This window comes from Symphalangus syndactylus, chromosome 1, assembly GCF_028878055.3.
Source record: "Symphalangus syndactylus isolate Jambi chromosome 1, NHGRI_mSymSyn1-v2.1_pri, whole genome shotgun sequence".
Classification (NCBI taxonomy): domain Eukaryota; kingdom Metazoa; phylum Chordata; class Mammalia; order Primates; family Hylobatidae; genus Symphalangus; species Symphalangus syndactylus.
Genome location: NC_072423.2, coordinates 7286507 through 7311446, shown reverse-complemented (window position 1 = coordinate 7311446; position 24940 = coordinate 7286507). Strand labels below are relative to the sequence as shown.

The 24940-nt window shown below is 53.7% G+C and overlaps 1 protein-coding gene across 5 annotated transcripts in view; it reads left to right on the top strand.

Moving 5' to 3' along the window:
- Nucleotides 1–24565, top strand: part of CTDP1 (CTD phosphatase subunit 1) — a 67408-nt gene extending 42843 nt beyond the window's left edge. For all 5 annotated transcript variants that reach the window (XM_055295772.2, XM_055295750.2, XM_055295762.2 and 2 more), the window contains 2 exons: nt 8276–8442; nt 23752–24565. In XM_055295772.2, the coding sequence (XP_055151747.1) occupies nt 8276–8442; nt 23752–23771 (187 nt within the window). In that variant the 3' untranslated portion in view covers nt 23772–24565. The remainder of the gene's footprint in view (nt 1–8275; nt 8443–23751) is intronic.
- The last annotated feature ends 375 nt before the right edge of the window (nt 24566–24940 follow it).

Below are 24940 nucleotides of genomic sequence, written 5' to 3'. Positions count from 1 at the left end.
GTTGAAGTTGTGGCTTAGGATTCGTGCCTGCGTCTTCACCAGGACCGACGCCGCCCAGCCCCTCCGGCTCTCCCGGCCCACCCCAGGACATGGGATAGGGTCTGGAGGCACTCATGGTCGTGACGAGGGGTGATCCTGGGGCCGGTCAACACACTCTGCCCGACGCCAACCGGCCCCCGTTGAGAAACACTGGAGGGCTGTGTGTCCATTGCACATGGGCCTTAAACACACACACACAGAGTGACTGGTGATTCTCACAGCTCTCGTTATCACAGCGCGAAAGAGCTTTAGGCAGCATCAGTGGAGTTGGGGTCTTCTCAGCCAGGTCCTGCTTGGCTCCTGTGTCCTGTGCCCCTTGGCCCGTGTGCTTCTCCTCTTGCGTCCCAGGCCGCCCCCGATAGAAGGTTCCACAACAGTCAGGATGTTAGGGATGGGCGATCTGCACAGCACTGTCCTTTGGAGACTGTTCTTTAGGAGAACTGTCCTGGGAAACCACATCCTCTGTCCTCCCGTAAAGTGCCCTCATGGGTGGCGCCTGTGTGGGGTCCTCACCCGCAGCTGGTCAGGGCACAGGCCGTACCCTTCCCTCAGGTCTTCGTGTTCCCACCAGAGCCTGTCCTCCCTGCCCGCCTGGCACCACTGTCCTCTGGAGAGAGCCGCCATTCTGTTTGCATCCAGAAGGCAGCAGAGGTTTCTTGAGGAAAACAGCTCCTGTTTATTTTCAACAGTAGCAGAAAAATGCAGATAATTCTATTCAGGACAGACTCGTCTCAGTAACTCAGGTTATCACCTTTAGACGCCCGTTTATCTTGTGAGGATCAGGCCCTTTTTTCAGGTGTGCTGAATTTCTCTGCCATTTTTCTGTCTTTTTGAACATTAGCTGTTTTTTGTTTCACAAAAATGTTTTCTCTAAAAAAATTTTTTCTCAGCCACTACCTGTAAGCCCAGACCACTTTATTTAAGATTCCAGAAGGTTCTGTATAAGAAACAGCCACCTGCCTAGGACCAGGGGTGGGAGGAGAGGAGGGAGGGACGCTGCCTCTTCCTGCCTGGAAGCTGCTAACACGTCCCATCTCCCTCCTGGTTTCCTGGTCGGGCGTGGAGGACTCAGGGTCTGTTCCCCATGCAGTCCTGTTTCAGGCAGTGGTGACAACTGGTTCTTAGTCATTCGATATCAAAGGGGGTTGAATTCTCAGTGGGAGACAGATGTCTTGAACGCACTCAGCAGCTTTCAGCCACCCCAAAACCTAATCCTTTCTCAGAAATAAAAAGCGATCGTAAACCCCCAGATGTAGCTCTTCGGGAACAAATGGTATTGAAAGTCGAAGGCTGCAGCCGTGGATTGTTCTGTGCATGGGAGAGAGGCCAGAGGGTTTTATGTTCGTGAATATTTAAAGCCTCCTTGATTCTCTGTGAGTCCTGGGCCCTTAAGACAATCAGCGCCTGCAGGCAGGAGAAGGGGTCAGAGGAGCCCCGGAGCCAAGGACCTGAGGCCTCTAGAAGCTGGAAGATGCGAGGAAGGGATTCTCCCGGTGGACGCCTGGAGTTTGGTCCTGTGAGGCTCATATTGGACTTCTGACCTGCACAGCTGTGAGGTCGTGAATTTGGATCTTTTGAGCCATGGCGCATGGTTATTACAGCAGCCTCAGGAAGCTCCTTGTGGCCTGGCCCTGGCCTGACAGCCTCGTCTCACATCTATCTCTCTTCCACTGCCTGTGCTTGGGGCAGATGAGGCAGCTGCACCCCAGATAAGCCTATCTCTCGGGCCCGTTGCCTGCACCCCACCGTGGGCCTGTGAGATGGACTAGGTACCTGCCCGTGGTGCTGCCTGGAGGCTGCCGTGGCCCCTCTTCATCCTGGGGATACATGGGGTGGGGCTGCTGCTCCTTTTGGGGCACAGACGATGGGGAGTCAAGGGGATCTGGAATCAGGGTCAAGTGCAGCCTGTCGGGGGACCATTGAGTGAGGGGTGTCGAGACCTCTGGCCATTTCCGGCACGTCAGTGTATTAGATGGGCGTCGGCTGCTCCAGTGGTAGAGGAAGGGTCTCCATGTTGACAGAGGAGAGGCAAAGCTGCTGACCCAAGAGTAGCCCCTGCCGTGGGGGATGCTGCTCCCACCCACACTGACAAGGGCTTCCCCACCCCTCCTGTGAGGAGCAGCTTTGAGAACTCACGCCCCTTCAGTGCTGTGGGAACACGTGCCCAGTTCCTTGAGACCCAGTAGGCATCTGGATTTCTTCTTGAGTTTGAAGCACGGAGGCTTCTAGAGCTAGCAGACCACTCACTTGATGTCACTGCTTTCTAAGAAAACCGGTCCCCTGGGTAGCACATGCTTCTGACCTCCACGTCCAGAACGTGCCTAAGCAGTGTCAGGCGTGGTGTCAGTAAGCATTCACCTGCAACGGCTTCGAAGAAACCTGAAAGCCATGAAAATTAATGTAGTTTTATCTTAACCGTTTTTAAATTCTGCATTTAATATACGTGGAAGCCAAGAAATGTGATGACCCCGATAAAATGCCTCAAGAACAGAGGCCGGGTGTGGGGCCACCATCACCAGGAGTGCTCCCAAAATCACGTGGGATGTAAGAACTCGCTAACATCAGGAGTGCTACCAAAATCAGGTGAGACATGAGAACTCGCTGACACCAGGAGTGCTCCCAAAATCACGAGATGTAAGAACTCACCAACGTCAGGACTGCTCCCAAAATCACAGACGTGAGAACTTGCTGACACCAGGAGTGCTCCCAAAATCACATGAGACGTAAGAACTTGCTGACACCAGGAGTGCTTCCAAATCACGTGAGACTTGAGAACTCGCTAACATCAGGAGTGCTGCCAAAGTCACTTGAGATGTAAGAACTCACATCAGGAGTGATCCCCAAATCACGAGACGTAAGAACTCGCTGTCATCAGAAGTGCTCCCCAAATCACGTGGGACTTGAGAACTCGCTAACATCAGGAGTGCTCCCAAAATCACAAGACGTAAGAACTCGCTATCATCAGGAGAGCTCCCAAAATCACGAGATGTAAGAACTCTGTCCGCTGTCACCGGGAGTGCTCGCAAAATCACGTGATATGTAAGAACTCACACCAGGAGTGCTTCCAAAATCACGTGAGACATAAGAACTCGCTGTCACCAGGAGTGCTTCCAAAATCATGAGATGTAAGAACTCGCTAACATCAGGAGTGCTCCCAAAATCACTTAAGACATGAGAACTCACTAACATCAGGAATGCTCCCAAAATCACTTAAGACATGAGAACTCACTAACATCAGGAGTGCTCCCAAAATCACAGGAGACGTGAGAACTCGCCAACATGGATTTTTCTTCTGAAGGTGACTCTAAAGCATGCACCCCCACACAGTCCCTGAGTCTCCTCATGGTGGGCGTGGCCGGAGCACTGTGCCTGGTGACTGTGTGTGAATAGCACTCGGTCCTCACGCTGCAGCCTCAGCACAGGACGAGTGTGCGTTTGGTGTGTGTGGATCCTCGGGCTGCCGCGTCAGCACAGGATGGGTGTGTGTTTGGTGTGTGTGGATCCTCGCGCTGTGGCCTCAGCACAGGACGAGTGTGCGTTTGGTGTGTGTGGATCCTTGCGCTGCGGCCTCAGCACAGGACGAGTGTGCATTTGGTGTGTGTGGACCTCCCGCTGCAGTGTCAGCACAGTACGAGTATGGATTTGGCATATGTGATGACTGCCCAGGCCACATGAAACAATTACATGTCATGCCTGGCTACCAAAAACAGGTTGAAGGCAACATGCGAAAAGTTTCAAGCTGTCATAAAAAGTTAAAACTTTGCAGATTCTTATTGCTCACAAAATACGCATGAAATGTGCCTGGACGTAGAGCCTCAAAATGGTCCAACCTGGAGTGTGCTCTTATGCAGTGTCCAAGCTGCTTCTCTGCAGTTGGCACCGGTGAACACAGTGGTGCTGCATCCCAGCCCAGGGCTCTGTGCTCCTCTAACACCCAAAACTGTGCCCACCTGTCCTTCAAGACCCCACTCAGCTGCTACCTTTCCACAGATGTGCTCTTACCACCCCTCCGACCCCCCGAGAAAGGAAGCAAAAGGTGTTGGACACAAACGAGGACTGCGGATGGCAGGCACACTTTTCTCTACACATGGACGCGGCCATCAGTGTCTTTCAGCAAACGACTGCGGACGGCGGCCACACTCATCTCTACACATGGACGCAGCCGTGCGTGTCTTTCAGCAAACGAGTAACGCAGATGGCTGCCACACTCATCTCTACACATGGACGCATTCATGTGCGTTTAAGGAACACAGACAGCGGCCACACTCATCTCTACACATGGACGCAGCCGTGCATGTCTTTCAGCATATGAGGAACGCAGACGGCGGCCACACACCTCTTTACACATGGACACAGCCATGCGTGTCTTCCAGTATTTTTTCGAGGCCAGTCTCTTTTGGGAATCCATGATATGAATGTTAAACGTCTGGTCCTGTCCAGAGGCCCTTGAGGTGCCACTCCTTTTCTTGCTGTGCTTCTGACGAGGCCGTTTCTGCAGCTCCACTCCTAATGTCTGTGGAGTCTTGGAGCCTAAACATGTTAGTGAAGCTGTGTTTGTTGAACTCGACATTTGTTCAGGAAGTGCTGGGCACCTGTTACCGTGGAAGGCCTTCTCCCAGAGTTTCCAAATTCGGCAATTTCTGAATGCCTTGAGTTTGTTTTCCAAGTTTGGGTTTGTTTTTTTTGTTTGGTGTTTTTTTTGTTTTTTTTGAGACAGTTTCACTCTTGTTGCCCAGACTGGAGTGCAGTGGCACAATCTCGGCTCACTGGAACCTCTGCCTTCTAGGTTCAAGCAATTCTCCTGCCTCAGCCTCCCAAGTAACTGGGATTACAGGCATGCGCCACCACGCCCAGATAATTTTGTATTTTTATTAAAGACAGGGTTTCTCCATGTTGGTCAGGCTAGTCTCGAACTCCTGACCTCAGGTGATCTGCCCGCCTCAGCCTCCCAAAGTGCTGGGATTACAGGCTTGAGCCACCGTGCCCAGCTGTTTTTTGGGTTTTTTTACACGTTGTTAAAGGTCCTCTTTAGTTGAAGTTTTCTGTTCATAAAAGCATCTTTGCAGTTGGCATTATTTCACTTAAAAATTCATTCCACATTATAGTTTTTCAGGCAAATTTCGATTTCGCGTTTAATAGAGGTTTGTTCCTTGAGACTTGAGCTTAGAGTGCATGTAGTTGGCCAGTTGGATGGTGGCCTTTTCACAGGAGGTGCCACGTCTTGTCATCTGCTGAAGCCTACGTGTTTCTGCGCAAACGCCCGCCTCTGTCTGAGCCAGCTCACAGAGACTCACACTCACGTGTCGGTCCCCCTGCAGGTTCTTGTGTGATCATGGAACTGCGGGGAAGGGAAGGTGCTGGAACCAGGGCTGGGAGGTCACCGGAGGGTTGAGGCGGGGCCCGTCCCCTGCACACCCCTGTGGGAAAGCCTGCTGGGCCCCAAAGCCAGCATCTGCTACCCGTTCAGCTGCGTTACCTTGTTTCTGCCTGTTCTGCTGGGCGCCAAAGCCAGCGTCCGCTGCCCCCCCGGCTGCATTACCTCGTTTCTGCCTGTTCTGCTTCTTGTGCTCAGGGTGCTTTCCCGACCTTGCTCTGTGTCTCTTCTCGTTTCCCGTCCTCTCTTTCGAAGCCGTCCCTCCTCACTCCAGGGCAGAGCTGGGGAGAGTTTTATTCTGTGATCTGGGGTCGTGCAAGGAGGTTGGTAGAAACATTTCATTTCCGTGCATTGACAGGATACAGTAGCATCTGGTGTTATCTGTATTTGCCCTTTGGTAGAAATTCCAACACTTAGGTATGAATTCATTCATGTTTTTTCTTTTTACATCCTTGTAAATTTTCCTTAAGATTAAAAAAAATTATGTTAGCATGTTTTAAGTAAATACAAACGACCGTCAACTTTACGATGGTTCTCGCTTCACAATTTTCCAACTTTACCATGATGTGCAAGTGAAGTGTGTTTGGTAGAAACCACACTTCAGATTAGAAGTCTTGACTCAGAATTCTGTGGAACAGCTTGTTCCAAGTCAGCCTTGTGCTGGACGACTTTGCCAGCGATGGGGTCATGTCTGAGTGTGGAAGGCGGCTGGGCCGGGTGTGCTGACACGTTTTCAGCCTGTGATGGGTTCATCTGGACGTGACCCCATCCTGAGTCCAGGAGCCTCTGTAGTTAAGAAAACTGTTTTTCAAAAAGTGAAGTCACCTTTTTTGTAAAAACAAGCCCAGGAAAGGTAGGTATCATTCCCACACCGATATGTTTACACGAGTCAGGCCGAAAGAGGGAGGGGCATGGTGTAGATGAGGTCAGGTTTTAATGTGAATGTGTGCTCACATTTCTGGCTTGGCTGTGCAAAGCGTGCCTCCAGATCTTCCAGATAGCAGCACAGGGACACGTGCCAGGCTGCCCTGCCTCACCAGCGTTGGCACAGACATCTGAGGCCCTCCCAGGTGGGGCGCTAGTGAGGGTCCCTCGGGGTCCCTGGGCTGCCGTGCTGGACGGCCCGCCGGCCCTTGGCTGTCAAATGTAAAATAACAGACTGTAACAGGCCTTTTTTTCTCTCTTGACAAGGTATGATGCCATGTTAAAGGCCCTAAGTATTTCAAAATAGAATTTAGTAGAATTATTCCCATAGGAGATTTGCCATCCGAACAGTAAATTCAGTGATGTAAGCATTCTGGTGAAGTGTGAACATCAGTAACCTCTTCGAGTAACCAGATGCTCTTATTAAATACCATTTCATGCCAGCGTCCCTGTCCCTGGTAACGTGTTACTTTTAGAGATCACTATAATTACCTGATGATAAAGCCACTGCCTTAACTCATTAACCATTGGTTAAAATGTTTCTGCCTTTTAATGATTCAGCCAGGGCACATGTGCTGTGACTTGCTGGACACGTGGCGATGAGTTTGAAATTGCAGAGTGGACAGGGTGGATGAGTCTGCCTCGACGCGGGCTCGGGAGCCGAGCTGTGATTTCTGATGAAAGCGGCCTCACACTGAGCCTCTGTGACTCTGGACTCGGCCTTGACTGCTGCGAACCGCACCCATCTCGCCCGTCTCAGGAGTTGTGCTCTGTCCTCTGGCCGTTTCTCGTACCTGCTGCGGGGGTGGGGTTGGGTCGGCGTTGGTGAATGCACCTCGAGGCCCCAGCCAGGCGTGCACCCCCAGATCCCTCCTGGGAAACAGCCTGCGCTGGGGGACTGTGGTCAGGCCGCCCCGCCTCACCTGCCTGTCTCGGGGACCACGGGGCTGTGCCGTCACACACAGACGCCCTCAACATGGGAGAGCTGTGAGCAGGGCTGTGCTCTCGGGATGGGAGCCCCCGAGAGAGCTGCCCGCCAATACCCCTCCGACGTGATCCGTGCTGGACATAAAGTACTCTCCCTCCGCTAGTCGTCGGCCGAGCCGGCCCCTCGCTCCTGGGTGCAAGTTCTTTCTGCACGTCCTTCTCCCATCTCCGTGCAGTTGAGGAGAGGAGGCGAGAGCTTGAGCTCACCTCCCCGGCACTGGGCTCAGCCTCTCCCGCCGCCACGTCGAGGCACTGACGGTACCCACTTCCCGCCTGCTGAGGTTCGGGGAGGCTGAGGTTTGGATACGGTACTCCCATCACCTGCTCGCTTGCCTGCCGCCTCTGTTCCCACTCCCGTCCGCGTCACACGTGTCAGGCGTGGGGCCGGCCGAGCTTACCCCAGGTGTTCAGGAGTCGCCCTCTCTGCACGTTTCCCACATTGGAGGCGTGCCCAGAGCGAGCGGGCGGACATCTTAGCGAGCATCCCTGTGGCGCAGCCACGTCTCCACCCCCAGGTGGCTGCTCTCCTCCCAGATCCCAGGATGGGAAGGACTGGGGCGCCTCCCCGAAAGCCCTGCCACTCAGGAATTGTGCTGTGAATCTCATTGATCTTGAAAATTTCAAGCAAATATGCTGATTATTCACCATAAAATCCAACAGTGCACTAGGAATAAAGTCCTGTTCACATAAGGGACAGAAGGAATTTAAACCCAGTCTTTGCCTGTGAACCGACTGTCTGGGTTTGCTCTGTGGGTTTCCAAGTGTCTTTTGCCCGGGGCTTTGTTAAGGATTGGTTGAGTTTCAAGCCCCAGGGCTCAGGTAGAAAGCAGAGTGCCACCTCCAGCCCCCACGCTGCTGCACTCAGAGCCCTGGACTCTGCCGGGAGAAGCCTGTTGCTGGGGGACGGGGCCCGGGAAGGAGGTCTGTCACTGACTCTTGGCTGTTTGTCAGGTGGACGACATCCTCGGAGAAGGCAGCGACGACAGCGACAGCGAGAAGAGGAGGCCTGAGGAGCAGGAGGAGGAGCCCCAGCCCCGGAAGCCAGGGACCCGCAGGGAGCAGACGCTCAGGGCACCGGCGTCCAGCGAGAGGAGCGCAGCAGGTGGCCGGGGGCCCAGGTGAGTGCAGGGTCTGAGGGGGGAAGGGCCCGACGCGGGCTCCCGGAGGTGACTCTGCCGTCGGTGGGCCGCCTGCCTGCATCTCGTTCTTCACGCCCTCCCCCATTCTGTGTGTGACACCAGCAGCTTCCAAACTCAGCAGCCCCTGGTGATGGCCACTTGGTTGTCTCCATGCTGACTCCATGTCATCTTACATGTGCACAGGCGTGTGTGGGGTCTGCACGTGTGCACAGGAGTGTGTGTGAGGTGTCTACACATGTTTGCAGGCGTGTGTGGGGTCTGCACGTTTGCACAGGCGTGTGTGTGAGGTGTCTACACATGTTTGCAGGCGTGTGTGGGGTCTGCATGTGCGCACAGGAGTGTGTGTGAGGTGTCTACACATGTTTGCAGGCGTGTGTGAGGGTCTGCATGTGCGCACAGGCATGTGTAGGGTCTGCACGTGTGCACAGGTGTATGGGGATCTGCACGTGTGGGCAGGCGTGTGTGGGGTCTGCACGTGTGCACAGGAGTGTATGGGGGTCCGTACGTGTGCACAGGTGTGTGTGAGGTGTCTACACGTGCGCACAGACGTGTATGGGGGTCTGCACGTGTGCACACAGGCATGTACGGGGTCTGTATGTGTGCACAGGCGTGTGCAGGGTCTGCACGTGGCGCTGCTGGTCAGGAGCCAGCATCCTGCATGTCAAGGGTGGTGCCTGATGTGGGTCCCCCGCCAGCGACAGTGGTCCCCGCCTCTGGTGTTTGGTCTGTCGGTGGGAAGAGCCGAGCACCGTGGTTTGCTTTCACTTCCTTCGCCGTGAATGAGGCCTGTTTTGGGGCATTTGGCCGCAGCAGCACACTCTGAACGCTGCTCACCTGCTCCTTGTGACTGGTCAGTGTTTTCTGCATTGCCGTGAAAGGTTATCTTTTTGTCACCTTTAACTTTGATGACATTTCTGCCATGCAGAGACGTTACTGTTGTGCAGATCTTACAGCTGCTTGGTTCTGAATCTTGTCCGAGAATCTTAACCTTATGTCTTTTCCTTGGATGCTTTTATGTTTGACTTTTTCTACATATGAATCTTAGTAAATTAAGAATTACTTTTTAGTAAGGGGGGGATTTAGCTTTTTCCCAGATGATTAACTCATGGTCCCGTCGCAGTTTCTGACATCATCTTTCCCCACTAACCGGCTTTGTTCTCCGGCTCTGTGTGCCTCTGTCGAATGGTGGGGAGGAGCCGGTTTGCTTTGAGAGACATCTTTTCTCAGGTTGGTCGATGAACATGCATGAAACCCAGGGTGCGGAGAGGTCCCCGTCCCGCGTCCCCGCGCATGTCCTTGCGTGAAAGGCACCCACCTCACTGCCCGGTTCTGGGTGGTGGGGGAGACCTGCCGTGCCCTTAGCAGGCATTTTGGGTGCCGTCTCTTGATTCTTAGTGTTCAACATACAGACTGCGTCTCTTCTTGCCTCCGCCCTGCCAATATCAACACGCCAGGATTTGGGGGTGTGGAATGACGCGGTGTTTCCTATGACCGTAAATTGCTTTTACCAAATAGAATAGGACACGGTGATGCTGTTCCCTTTCTTAAACATCTGTTTTACCTGGATTTGATAATTACCTCACTTTTGTTAGCTTTCTTCCTTTTTGCCTGTTTCCGAATCCCTGGCTGCCTCTCTGCTCCACTCCCCCAGCCTCCCCCCAGGTCCCCGCCTCCCCCCGCCCACCCTGCTCACCGCCCCTGGGAGTTGCCTTCCCCACTCTCTGGGGTGTTCTCTGTCTGCATTTTGGTGGAGTACATCTCCCAGAAGCTTCCTGAGAAAGTGTCTTTGTCCTGTCCACACGTCCACAGTCGGCGAGATGCGTAATCCCCAGGTGGCACCATCTCCTTGAGGATTTAGAAGCACAGCTCCCGTCTTTAGCTCCAGAGCTGCTCCAAGGCTGTCCGAGGTAACCTCGGAGGCTTTGTCTTGCCCACCCGTTAGACAGGATGTGGCCCCCCAGGTCCTGCCGACATCCTCAGTACAGACGCGTGTCCCAAGGATTTGCCCAGAGAACTTGGTCTCCAGAGCCTTCTTGCGGCTGCTGTGGGGCTGTGGGCCGGTGTTTTGACCTCTGCGTCCTGGTTTCCTCACCTGTGAAATGAGGTAGGAGCAGCGCCAGCCTCGGAGGAGCTGCTCCCAGCTTCAGCAGGTGAGCAGGGGGCGCTCCAGGCGCACGTCTGGTGTCTGTGGTGAAGAAGACAGTGCAGATTGCTTTCTTTCTCCCCACGTCTGGTCTTACTCTTAGGCTCTCCTGTAGGTGAATAAACAATATTTCAAGAAAAGAGTGTAACTCATTCGGGCAATCCAGTTACAAAATTGGGCCAGAAATTCCAGCAACAAATGCAAACAAGACAAGATAGTCATTGTTCTGTTTGTAGGAATTACTTAGAGAAAATCACTTGATTTGCACCTCTGTGGTTTAGCAGAGAAATGAGTGCAGCTTCTCTCCAGGCAGCCCACTCTGTGTTTACAACGTAGAAAGCAGCATTTTCCAGCTGTGTTGAAATGATGTGAAATTGTTTTAGGAGAGATTTTGAAATTCCGTATTGGGCGATAACAAGCCTTGGTTTTTCCCACATGAATTATGGGGTGGTTTTGCCTGGCCGTACCTTCCTTCACTTTTCGGTGTAGACCCGTTGGGTCTGTCGTGAAGCTCTGGGGTCAGACCTGGGGAAGGCAGTCATTGGGGGCCACTAGGAGGGTTCCACTGCCCTCCCCTGAAGACCCTCCAGGCCGGGGCTGAGCTGAGCCGGCTCCAAGGAGTCTGTCTGCCGTGGCCATGTTAGTATCTGTGGATTTGCAGCGTGCTCTGGGTGTGAACATAGGTGGTTTTAACCTGACAGTTTTTTTTCTAATTAAAAGAAGAAACCCAAAGTGTTTTTCCACTAAGACCAGTCAGGGTATTGCTGGCGGCCAGCGATGTCATCCAGGAAACGTGCTGCGTCTGTGTCTCCCCCTGTGGGCAACTGGATGTGGCGCTCAGCGGGTTGGGACCCAGAGCTGCAGAAGACTTGGGGGCCAGGACTGGAGTTAGCACCCCTGGGTTTTTTTTTTTTTTGCTAAATGACCTGCCCATGGCAGAACTGACCCTCACTGGTGAAACCACGCGAGCACGATTAGAAAACCCCTCTGCTCTGGTGCGGCTTCCATGCTGCCCTCCCAGCTGCAGGAGGCGGTTGGGGCTCTGCCTCTCCATTCTGGCTCCTCTAGCAAGGACCGGATCGGTACTGTACTCGCCATTTCACTCTATGTCTTACAGACTCGGTGGGCTTGGGTGATTTTAGAATTTGAGATCAGGAGAATAAAGTGTCCTGGGAGTCTGTTCAGGTTCTGCTGCGCAGCCTTCATACCCGCTGCCAGGACGGGTAGGACTCGGCGCTTGCTCCCTGCCTGCGCCACGCCTGCGTTTGCAGATCGCTGTGGGCGTGTAGCCACAATAGCAGCCTGACTGCTGGGGGCCGTGTGTGCCCCTTGAAAGGGTGGGGCGGTGGGGTCTGTTCAGCTTCCTGGGTGGGGTGGTGGGGTCTGTTCAGCTTCCTCTCAGCTGGGTTTTTGTGACTCTTGGACTTTGGGGACCTCACTCCTTCCTTAAAGACCAGGGACTTCCAGTTTTATTTCATTCCTGTTTGGGTATTCAATGAGATGTGAATGTTTTGAAATTTTTCACATGAAATTTTTGCTTGTAATGAAGTAAATGTGGTTTGAGTTTTTTATTTTCGCCTGTCGAACACGTAGGTTTCATCATGATTCTTTCCCGTGAGTGGCGACACGTTTCGTACGGAAGCCGGAGGTAGCTCTGCTGTTTCCCGTCAGTGCTCTGGCTGGTGGTACCTCTTGCTAATTTCGCATGGCCAAGCTGTTCCACAGAATCTTAATGTCAGTTGAACTTGAAAATGAGTTTTAACAGAAGGGGGAAGGTTGTGTTTTTTACTTGTCTACCAAGAAGTGATTCATTCTTCTCTCAAATCAACAAACATCAGATGCCTGCTCTATATGCAGCCGCCTGCTGGGCACTTTCACTCCTTAAAATAAATCCTCAAAATAAAAAACCAAACAAGACATCTTCAGAATGTTTAAGGATCTCACAGACACATCATCCCACCACCAGTTCCTGAAAAGAACAGGCACCCAGGTGAGGCGAGGTCTCCTGTGCAGGTGATCTGCCCCTGCGCCCTTGGTTGGGTGAGGTCCTCGTGCGGCTGATCTGTCCCTGCGCCCTTGGTTGGGTGAGGTCCCCGTGCGGTTGATCTGCCCCGCGCCCTTGGTTGGGTGAGGTCCTCGTGCGGTTGATCTGTCCCTGCGCCCTTGGTTGGGTGAGGTCCCCGTGCGGTTGATCTGCCCCTGCGCCCTTGGTTGGGTGAGGTCCTCATGCGGTTGATCTGTCCCTGCGCCCTTGGTTGGGTGAGGTCCCCGTGCGGTTGATCTGTCCCTGCGCCCTTGGTTGGGTGAGGTCCCCGTGCGGTTGATCTGTCCCTGCGCCCTTGGTTGGGTGAGGTCCCCGTGCGGTTGATCTGTCCCTGCGCCCGTGGTTGGGTGAGGCCCTTGTGCAGTTGATCTGTCCCTGAGCCTATCCTTTTATGCTTTTGGTGGCGGGAGGTGAATCATCGCTCACAAAGGCAACTTTAAAATATACCATAGCCTCTTTCTTCAGATCATTCCTAGAGTTCGTGGAGAAGTGAAAACGACGTTGAGCTAACTGCCAAGAAACAGCACAGCATTGGTGGGAGCTGTTATGTTAGTGGCAAGAAGATGAGCTGATCGTTCCCATGATCTGTTGACAGAGACAACAGCTGATGATGGCTCCCTAAGTACTCGGAGATTTTAGTCCTGGCGTCGTTTCCTGTCCATCTGGTGCAGTGATAAACAGGAAAGGAAAACAGCACCACGTTTTAAAGGCTTAGTTTCCTGACACGAGTACCCAGATCCCAACACTCAGCTCTTTTCCACAGGGGTGTGTGGTCAGCCTGCATGGGAGATGCAGGGCGGCCCGCAGGGCCCCTCTGAGGTTCACCTCCTCTTGTCCGTTTGGGAGGGTTGCATGAGCTCCCACTCTTAGACAACAGGGAATAGTGCTCAGAAACACTCACACATCAAAGTTGTTTTTAATCTTGGATAATTAACTAAGAAAGATAATCTTTAGGAGAGAGAGGAGCAGAAAAACTATTCAAAGACATAATGACTGAAAACTCCCCAAATTTAATGGAAAACATTAATTTATACGTCCCAGAAGCACAACAAACTCCAAGTAGGATGAACACAAGGATCCTTACCTGGGCACATCCCAGTGGAAGAGGAAATGCTGGGAGCAGGGCTGGGGGCCCAGAGGAAGCGTGAGGTGTCGTGGGATAGAGGCCTGGGGGCAGCAGAGGAGGCGTGAGGCATCCATGGGAGAGAGGCCTGGGGGCAGCAGAGGAGGCATGAGGTGTCTGTGGAGAGAGGCCTGAGGGCAGCTGAGGAGGCATGAGGTGTCTGTGGAGAGAGGCCTGAGGGCAGCTGAGGAGGCGTGAGGCGTCCACGGGAGAGAGGCCTGAGGGTAGGAGAGTGCATCACGCCACAGCTGCTTCTCCTCAGAGATGGCACCACCACACCCAGGCCCCTGTAGCCAGCAAAACAACCTTCAGAAACAAAGGCGGGGTTTTCCCAGACAAAGTGGGAATTCACTAGCAGACGCACCTTACAAGAAGTTCTAAAGGAAGCTCTTCAGGCTGAAAGCAGGTGACTTAGATGAAAAATCTGAATCCACACATACAAGCGAGCACCAGGAATGCAGATTATGTAACTCTGTAAGGTAGCGTGTTGCTTCTCCTTTCTTCTTTTGATTTAAAAAGCAGTATAGTTTTATAGTATACGACTCTATGCCCGGGCATGTGGTGGCTGTGACTCATGCCTGTAATCCTAGCATTTTAGGACGCCAAGGTGGGCAGATCACTTGAGGTCAGGAGTTCAAGACCAACCTGGCCAACATGGTGAAACCCTGTCTTTACTGAAAATACAAAAATTAGCTGGGCGTGGTGGCAGGCGCCTGTAATTTCAGCTACTCAGGAGGCTGAGGCACAAGAATCACTAGAACCCAGAGAGCGGAGGTTGCAGTGAGCCAGGATCATGCCACTGCACTCCAGCCTGGGCCACAGAGCGAGACCCTGTCACAAAACAAAATAAAACAACTCTTTGTACCTAATTGTATTGTTGGGCCCATACCATGTGGAGATGTAACGTTTGCCAGTAGCCGCGCCGAGGAGGAGCCTGGGATGAAATGACAGCAGATGGTGACTGGAATTTACAGCAAGAGCTGAAGAGACCCAGGAGTGCTGAACAAGAAGGTTGGTCTCACCGCACACCGAGTATGCACCTGCTCCCCCTCCTGCTGTAAGTAATTACAGTGATGCATTGTTGGGTTTGTGGCATGCATGGATGTGGTATTGTACAGTGAAGCAAGGCTGGGCGTGGTGGCTCACGCTTGTAATCCTAGCGCTTTGGGAGGCTGAGGCGGGCGGATCGCCTGAGTTCAGGAGTTCGAGAACAGCCTGGGCAACATGGTGAAACCCCGTCTCTACTAAAATACAAAAAATTAGCTGGGCATGGCAGCATGCGCCTGTAGTCCCAGCTACTCAGGAGGCTGAGGCAGGAGAACCACTTGAACCCAGGAGGCGGAGGTTGCGGTGAGACGAGATCATGCCACTACACTCCACCCTGGGCAACAGAGCAAGACTCCGTCTCCAAAAAAAAAAGTGAAGCACAAAGTGAGGAGTCCGAGTGTGCAAGTGTGCACCCGCTCCCCCTCCCACTGTAAATAATTACAACGATGCATTGTTGGGTTCATGGCGTGCACGGATGTGATATTGTACAGTGAAGCACTAAGTGGGGAGGGGCCGAGCTGTGCAGCAGCCGTGTCTCCGTATCGATTTGAAATTAGGCCAGCATGAGTCCAAAATTGATTCTGATCAAGTGAGATGTATGTATGCTAAACCCAAGAGCAGACGCTAAGGAAATAACTCAAAATACATCGTGAAACAGATCATAAAAGGAAAAACAGAAAGGAAAATAAATCTTGGGACCCACCATCACGAAACTAAAGGGAAAAGTCACACTGGGAACTGCTCAGGGCCAACCTGCCTCCCATTCTATCCAAAGCCACCCTCTGCTTGCTGAGACAGATGCAGATCTGATGGTCTCCTTTGGAGAGGCTGATCAGAAACTCGGAAGAATGCAGCCATTTGTCTCTTGCCTACCTGTGACCTGGAAGGTCCCTCCCTGGTTCCAGCTGTCCCACCTTTCCAGAGTGAACCAGTGTTCATCTTACATATGTTCTTTCATGTCTCATGTCTCCCTAAAATGCATAAAACCAGGCTGTGCCCCGACAACCTCAGGCACGTCAGGCCCTCCTGAGACCATGTCACGGGCAGGTGCCTCCAACCTTGGCAAAATAAACTTTTTAAGTTAACTGAGACCTGACACAGATACTTGGAGTTCACAAAAGGAACCAAAATGTTACATTAGACAATATTCACTTAGTGCAAAAGAAAACAGAAAAAGGAAGACAGGAACTAAAACTACATGAGACATGAAAAACAATAGAGTGGTGGGTGTGAACGCGAGGGGATTCAGAGCTTTATGAGTGGATGAACAACTGGGTCAGAGGGCATCACCGTAGGAAAGCTGGAGTGTTCTCCTGATACCAGAGAAGACTGAATTTAAACAAAGAATGCTTCTACGGTAAAGAAGGGCGCTTTATCATGATAACGGATGGAATTACGATGCTAACAGCTGGATCCATCGGGAAGAGTGACGGTTGCTAGCACATGTGCACCAGAAGTGAGAACCAACTCACCGGAGGCAGAAACTGACAAGCAAAGGCAGAGGCGGGCATGGTGAGACCATGGAGGTTCCCCCACCGCTCAGTCATGGGGGGCAATGTGGGAGGACGCTGCCCCTGGAGGGCCACAGACCAGTCCTGAAGCTCTTACAGGAACGCAGGAGACCCTGGAGGGTCTTGAGGAGGAGCAGGCCAGAGGACACACGTCCTGCTTCTGAATAATGGAGGCTGGTGTGATAAAGGCGTGCTGGGCCGTGGAACAGAAGTGTCCGTCCCGGAACGGCCCCGTGTCCGTGGCCAGCTGGCTCTCAGCAGGGGTACCAGGCCACTCCATGGGAAAGACTTGTGGGTCCTGAGAGTGGGGTGGGGAATCAGAAGGTGCTCCTGGGATTAGGAGGTGTCCCCACGACACATAAGTTCATGTGAGTTTCAGGCTTTTCCAAAGCAGTTGTAATGAGTATGGCATGGATAATTTTTGTGGGGAAGATGAGCGGTCAGCACACTTAACGTGTTGTGACTGGATCGTGCATCCCTCCCGTGCACGTTCTGACCCTGCGTCCCTCCCGTGCGTGTTCTGACCCTGCATCCCTCCCGTGCACGTTCTGTCCCTGCGTCCCTCCCGTGCGCGTTCTGACCCTGCGTCCCTCCCGTGCGTGTTCTGTCCCTGCGTCTCTTCCGTGCGTGTTGTGACCCTGCGTCCCTCCCATGCATCTTCTGACCCTGCGGCCTCTTCAGGGTTTGCCACTCGAGGATGTCGGAGGTGGAGGCTGTGTTCGTTCTCCCTGCACACAGCACGCGGAGTTTTGGTTTGTGAAGGTTTGCTTTTTCGTGTTTTCATAGCTACACAAACCGCATCTCTTGGAAAAGTGAGGGCCTTTTGACAACCGCTGTCACTGTGAACAGGTCAGGAGGCCCTGCCTTGCCCACCCCATACTTAGGGGCTTAAGAGACAAGGTCTCACTCTGTTGCCTGGGCTGGAGTGCAGTGGCACGATCATGGCTCACTGGAACCTTGAACTCCTGGGCTCAAGGGATCCTCCTGCCTCAACCTTCCAAGTAGCTAGGACCACAGGTGCACACCACCATGCCTGGCTAATGTTTTTAAAATTTCTTTGTAGAGATGGGGACTCCCTGTGTTGCCCATTGAGACCAGCCTGGCCTCACACTCCTGGCCTCCAGCAATCCTTCTGCCTCAGCCCCCCAAAGTGCTGGGCCTACAGGCGTGAACACCGTGCCCACTGTGCCTCCCGTGCCTGGGGGTGTTAAAGTGGTCTTTGACACGCCAGGCTGGAGGCTCCTGGTCGCGCACCTTGACTGTGTGCTGCTGGCCACCCCGGTGCCTGCAGTTTAGAATTTGGGTACAAAGCTGCTGAATCAAATAGTGTTTTTTAATGATTGCCCAATTTTAAGTGAGAGACATTCATTTTTTTCCAGACCTTTCATAGCAATACACGAAGCAGCAATTCTTACCCTAAAATAGCTCACTGAACTTCCCTCTTTAAAGAGCCCCGGCCTGGCTGCAGGCTCTCGGAGGGGAGGGTCAGGTGTGGTGAGCGCCCGGTCAGGTGTGGTGAGCGCCCGGCCAGCTCCCTGCTGGGAAGGGCCCCTGCTCCTCTTCCACCTGTAACACACACAGGTTCATTCTAATGCCGTGAGATTGCTGAGGAGAGCATGACGATGTTTACACCCAGAGCTGTGGCATCCCCACTAGGGCCCTGCGGGGACTGGGACTCAGGTGCAGACGCCACGGAGGGAGGGCACCGCTGGCTGTCACTGGGCCCGGGCCCACTCTCAGCAGCAGACCAGCTCTTGCCGCCTGCTTTCCTTGGCAGAGCCCAGCCCTGTGTTGTGGGTGGTTGGACTGTTGGTCCCGCTGATGTCATCTGACGGGTTCCCTGCAGGGCCCTGTGGAGCCTCCCAGGCTTGTGTGCGGCTTCATCTGCTTTGGGCAGCCCCACGCCGCCCTCACGCCACGTTCCACTCCAGGGTGCACTGGGGAAATAATCCGCCGTGCGCAGCGCCTCCTGCAGGTGTCCCGGTGCGTGCAGACCTGGCCACGCCAGCGCAGGCTTTTAGTGACGTGACAGCCTCACCGTGAGCAGCACTGGTCTTCCCTTTTCTTCGTGCAGCCACGCTGGCAGCGGCCACGGGAACCCTGTGCCTGTGGATTGCTCCATCCCCTTTGGATTAGATGCTGGTGTGACACAATTGTGCGTTGCTGCACTGATGGATATCTCTGCGGTGCCAAATCGTGTGCACTGTGACAGCTCAGTGTGCTTGGAAAACTGAAATATGGCGGGGTGGGGTGGAGGGTATACATGTATATTATTCTGTTTGTATTCTTGCCTTATTCCACGTTGAATTTGAGACAAATGTTAAAGCTTTAAATTTTCCCCAAATTAAATCTGTTAATATTTCTCTATGGAGCTGTGCAGCTGGTTGTATAAACAAAATACAAGTATTGCATGTTATGCTGAGGAAGTGAAGCTGGTATCAGTTACGGACATTTACTAACCATAGCTTGCAGCTGTGTCTAATGTTTGAGGTAATTTTTAATGACTAAAGTCCATTTGTCTCGTATTTTTAAATGCCACACTCCAAACATCATTTAACCAAGAGCAAAGGTTTTGTGCCATCTTAGTGAAGCGCTCCCTGTGCTTCATTACGGAACGAGACCGAGGGTGCGGCATTCTCAGCACCAGGAGGGATCGCACAGGGCCTGGGGGGACCCATGGAGAGAGGGGTGCTCCAGCCCGGGCTCTGTGGCCCCTCAGGGTGGAAGCTGTTGACCTGGTCCCAGACACTCAGCCTCATGTAAGCCCTGGCCCTGTCTCTCAGTCAGCTGCGTTTTCCCAAAGTGCATGGAAAACGTTTCTCAGCATTCTTATGAGCATCGTGGGGTCCAGGCCTCTGTTGTGAGATGGGAATGGTGGTGCCTGCCCGTGGGTTTCTTGTGGAAATCGAAAGAAGAAGCACTTAGTACAGCTGGCCTCAAACCACAGCGTCCGCAGCTGTGGATCCACAAGAAACTGTTCCCAGCGAGTGCCGTGAGTGCCTGCGGCCGCCTCATCTCACATGACAGCGACAGAATCATGATCAGAGGCCTTTAGAGTCATCACTATCATGTCTATGCGTGAGCCGTGACCGCGTGAGCCATGACTGTTTGCCGTGTCTGTGTGTTTGCCGTGTCTGTGTGTGAGCCGTGTCTGTGTGAGCCGTGTCTGTGTGTGAGCCGTGTCTGTGTGTTTGCCGTGTCTGTGTGTGAGCCGTGTCTGTGTGTTTGCCGTGTCTGTGTGAGCCGTGTCTGTGTGAGCCGTGTCTGTGTGTTTGCCGTGTCTGTGTGTGAGCTGTGTCTGTGTGTTTGCCGTGTCTGTGTGAGCCGTGTCTGTGTGCGCCGTGTCTGTGTGTTTGCCGTGTCTGTGTTTGCCATGTCTGTGTGTTTGCCGTGTCTGTGTGTTTGCCGTGTCTGTGTGTTTGCCGTGTCTGTGTGTTTGCCGTGTCTGTGTGAGCCGTGTCTGTGTGTTTGCCGTGTCTGTGTGAGCCGTGTCTGTGTGTTTGCCGTGTCTGTGTGTGAGCCGTGTCTTTGTGAGCCGTGTCTGTTTGAGCTGTGTCTGTGTGTTTGCCGTGTCTGTGTGAGCCGTGTCTTGTTTGCCGTGTCTGTGTGTTTGCCGTGTTGGTGCGTGTGCACAGGGCTCTCCAGCAGGAGCTGAGGTGGTCCCTTCCATGGGCTCGGTTCAGGTCCCATGGCACCCTGCCAAGGCATGCTGGCATTTCTGAAGGTGTCCTGCTGTCAACAGCACACTGGGTATTTTTGTCGGCCTTGTGAGGGGAACGTATTTGTAAACCTCAAACAGAGAGCCACAGCTGGCGTTTCCCATTCTTTGCCATCCTCTTGCTGCCGTTAGAACTCTATCTGCCACGGATGGCTTCCCCGCTTGATTTTAGAAAGAAAGGAATTGTTGGAACTGGTTCTTGTACCTCTCGCCCTCCTCCTCCTCTCCCTGCTTGCCCCAGGGTCCCTCCTGGCTGATGGCTGCCCCGTCTTCACTTTCTGTTGGGGACCTTGCCCCCTGCTCTGCTCAGTGCCCCTGGTACGTCCAACCCATCATCGCTGTGAGGGAGTCAACCACCCTGCCAGCACCCCCGAGTCTGGCCCCACTAGGAGGGACCAGGGCTCCCTTGAGCAAGGCGTCAGCACACAGGCAGGGAGCTGGGTCACCAGAATGTTAGGGTCGCACCACACACTCCCGAGGCCCCGTGCACGTGAGATCCAGGCCCGCCCTCTCCTGGACTTTGTGACTGTCCCAAGTTCGACCTGAGATGGCACTTCGGCTTTCGTGTTCACAGTCATGACTGCCCCTCCCCAAGGTCAGCGCCATGCACTGCCCTGGGGGCCTGAAACGCTGCCTCTGTTCGCAAGAGTCTTCTGCCCAGTCCACCTACCAGTGGGCTGAGCTCTTCCGGGGGTTCGGGGCACCCCTCGCTGCAGCACCTTAACATTTACGAACCGTCTCTATCTTGTTTGTTTCAAGTTCTCAAAACGGAGTGAGGTGGAGGAAGCCTAGTGGGAGGACGGGAGCCGGGTTTTCCCGGAACAGTCATCAGCGTGTATTCGGGAGGAAGAGAAATGACTGATGAATTTGTTAATTGCCAAAAGCTTGTTGCTGTAGCAACCGGAGGCCAGACTCGTGGCCCTGACAGCGTCGTTGGTGTCAGCAGAGACTGGAAATAAAGGAAACTCGTGCATGATACGCCTAGCATCCTCAAAGCAAACAGCGGGAGGTGCCCAGCCCAACACAGGCACAGGCACAAGGTCTGCTGATGAGGCACGGAGGGGAAGCAGGCAGTGCCCAGCCCAGCACAGGCATAGGCACAAGATCTGCAGACGAGGCGTGCAGAGGGGAAGCAGGTGCACAGAAAAGGTGTGCGGAGATTTTTTTCTTTTAAGACAGGGTCTTGCTCTGTTGCCCAGGCTGGAATGCAGTGTTGCGGTCATGGCCCAGGCTCACTGCAGCCTCCACTTCCTGGGCTCAAAGGATCCTTTTTCCTCAGCCTCCCAAATAGCTGGGACTCCAGGCATGCACCGACACTCCCAGCTAATTTGCAACCCCTCACTCTCATATAGCAATTAAAAGTAAGCCTTTATTTCTCAGTAGAAAATATTCATTCCAGTTGACATAAAAATGACAAATTCGTTTAAAACTTGGATGGCAGGTATTAGGGCGTGCACTTCCCGCTACTCTGCTTTTTTTTTTTTTTTTTGAGACAGTCTCGCTCTGTCACCCCGGCTGGAGTGCAGTGGTGTGATCTTAGCTCACTGCAACTTCTGCCTCCCAGGTTCAAACAGTTCTTGTGCCCCGGCCTCCCGAGTAGCTGGGACTACAGGTGCCCACCACCACACCTGGCTAATTTTTTGCTAATTTTTTTCACCATGTTGGTCAGGCTGGTCTTGAACTCCTGACCTCAGGTGATCCACCCGACTTGGCCTCCCAAAGTGCTGCTATTACAGGCGTGAGCCGCCACGCCCTGCCTACTCCGCTTCTAAATGATGGGATGCATTGCTTTTAAAGAAAGGATCTCATGGATCCAGGGGTCCCAGTATGTGACGAAAGATGGCAGTTCCCATCTTACACGGCGGGCTGGACTCAGAGGCAGGCCGGGGAGGGAGGGGCTGGGCACAGAAGCAGGTCAGGGAGGAGGGGCTGGGCACAGAGGCAGGCCAGGGAGGGAGGGGCTGGGCACACAGAGGGCAGGTCAGGGAGGGAGGGGCTGGTCACAAAGAGGGCAGGTCAGGGAGGGAGGGGTTGGGCACAGGCAGGTTAGGGAGGAAGGGGCTGGGCACACAGAGGGCAGGTCAGGGAGGGAGGGGCTGGGCACACAGGGCAGGCCAGGGAGGGAGGGGCTGGGCACACACAAGGCAGGCCAGGGAGGGAGGGGCTGGGCACAGAAGCAGGTCAGGGAGGGAGGGGCTGGGCACAGAGGCGGGTCAGGGAGGGAGGGGCTGGGCACAGAAGCAGGTCAGGGAGGGAGGGGCTGGGCACAGAGGCAGGTCAGGGAGGGAGGGGCTGGGCACAGAGGTGGGTCAGGGAGGGAGGGGCTGGGCACAGAGGCAGGTCAGGGAGGGAGGGGCTGGGCACAGAGGCAGGTCCAGGAGGGAAGGGTGGGGAGGGGCTGTCATCCTGCGGCCCAGTGCCTGCCACCTGGACAGGACTTGGAGTTCTGGGGCCCTTGTGTTTCTCTCATGCCGTATTCCCTGGACCACGAACAGTTGGGTTCTCTGAACGAGCTTGTCGTGACTGATCGGCTGTGTGTGCCAGCCCACGGGGTTCTCTTGTCTTCTGTTGGTTCCATCTGATCGGCTGATTTTATTCCTTTTGTCTCTTATAAATGAACTGTGATTCTTCTAAAACCAGCAAGAATGGTTTCAAGTTATTTCTGTGCTATATAGTTTGTGTGTTAGCCTCATGTGCATGTGTGTTATATGCGTGCTGTGTGTGCGTGCAGCTGTGTCACACTTATTACCATGCTATAGTTTGTGTGTTAGCCACGAGTGCTCGTGTGTTATGTGCCTGCTGTGTGTGTGAAGCTGTGTCACACGTGTCACATAGGTGTGTATGTTAGCTACATTGTATCTATGTTAGCTAAGAAAATAGGGTATTCACATATGGTGACTGTCACTAATTTCTCTCAGTGACTTTTCAGGATTGTAACTGAAGGCTCGTGTGCCCCAGTTGCCCCTAATCAGGGTAAAGTCAAAACAGCCTGTGCACATTTAGCCAGGCTTCCATCTCTAAGGTTGTAGTTGAGGTTCCTTGGCGCAGTGGGACGTCCCAGCACGGCACCAGGAGGGAGGTGTCTGGCAGGACGTCAGCCGGTTGGAATTTCAGGGCTCTGGGGATCTTGTGGGTGTGCACCGTTCAAGTCGGCCAACATCACAGGAACCAGTTGCATCTGCAGCAGCTCATAAGGAAAGCCTAGTGGCACTAGCTGCTTATGCAGAGGGCTGGTGTTCTCTTGGTTTGTTCATTAGAGTCATTTTAGCAGCGGCCTGAGGAAATGAGAATTTGCAGACCGTGACCCACTTGATGAGCTGGGAGGTGCTTGTTCACATAACAGTAACAGTTACTCTGACAGATGATCTTACTTTCCTGTCCTGTTTTCCTGTTCTGATGTCTTCTGGCATCACAGGTGTTTATGAGCGGCCGGAACGTGCGTTTGCAGCAGGTGAACAACCGCTTTGTCAGTGGTGTCCTCGTGTGTAACAGGGCCGGGGCCTCTTCTCCTGCCCTGGGGCTCTGCTGTCCACACGCATGTGACGTGGCCCTGGGTCAGTGGCCTGTGTGCATCCTCGACCAGGAAATTGTGCTGTGTCTTGTGTTAAAACCACGGAAGCCACTTTCCAAATGCAGACCAGGCGGTGACCCGGCGTTGTGCGTTTGCCACAAGCGTCTCACACCACGTTTGCTTCTCTGCAGAGGCCACAAGAGGAAGCTGAACGAAGAGGACGCCGCCAGTGAGTCCAGCAGGGAGTCCAGCAACGAGGACGAGGGCAGCAGCTCCGAGGCCGACGAGATGGCCAAGGCGCTGGAGGCGGAGCTCAACGACCTCATGTGAGCGTGGGCGGCGGGCGGGGGCTGAAGCCTGGCCGGCCTCCAGCAGAACTCGGACGTCCCCGGACCAGCCCTCAGTCTCGGTCCACGCTGCTTTCTCCCCAAAGGACATGTATATTTGCAGAGCTCCACATACAGAAACACATTATTTTGCAGAAATAGGTGTTTTTAAGAAGTTTTACTACAGGAATGTCTACTTTTGTAAGTGACAGGTGTTAAAGGCCCCAGTGTGCTGTGCCAAAGGGCTCAGCAGAGGCTCGCCTGGCCCAGGCTGGTGCGCCCGCTGTCTCCCCTCATGTACCAGAGCACATTCTTTAGGGGACGGCTTTGGGGGTCCCACGAGACGTGGACTAGGAGTTTAAGCAGGACAGCGTGCGTGCGCGCAGCACAGACACGCCTGGAACCCCCGCCGCCTGCTGCTCCCTCCTAGGGAACCCGTTTCCGGGGAACGCCGTGACTCTCGGGCAGCCTGGAGCTTCCTGCAGCCTCCTACGCAGGGTCCACGCCACGTGGCCTGGGCTGCCATCCTGCCTCCTCCCACTGGCATCCTGGCAAGGGGGCGTTGCTTTTCCTGGGCGGCCTTTTATGTCTTGGAGACACCTGATGTAAAGTTTCTGTAAATCTATTTCATATCTGACCCACCAAAAAGATTTCTCTTTAATAAAAATCCTTTTTGTAAGTTCTCTCCTCGTGGGTGTGTGGCAGCGGTGAGCACCCGCCTCCTCCCTCGCTGGGATCCAGCTCCTTAGCTGTGAAACAGAAACGAAAAAAATTCCCACGGACGGGACCGTGTGGAAGGCAGAAATGGAAACCGCAGAACTGCGAGCGTGATGATTTCAGGGTTTCGCTTCTGAGCATAAGAGGCTTGTAGCTGGTATTTTAAAACGGTTAAGTGTGAAGAATTACACTCTTGCATTATTTTCATCCTTCCCTTTTGTTTGTTTGGGATGTGGAGGCCTGAGAGCTGTAGGTAGGTGCTGGGCTGTGGCCGCCACTGGGACCCCTCCCGTCCAGCAGCCTCGGCTCACGTCCCCTCCTCCTCCCAGCGTCAGTC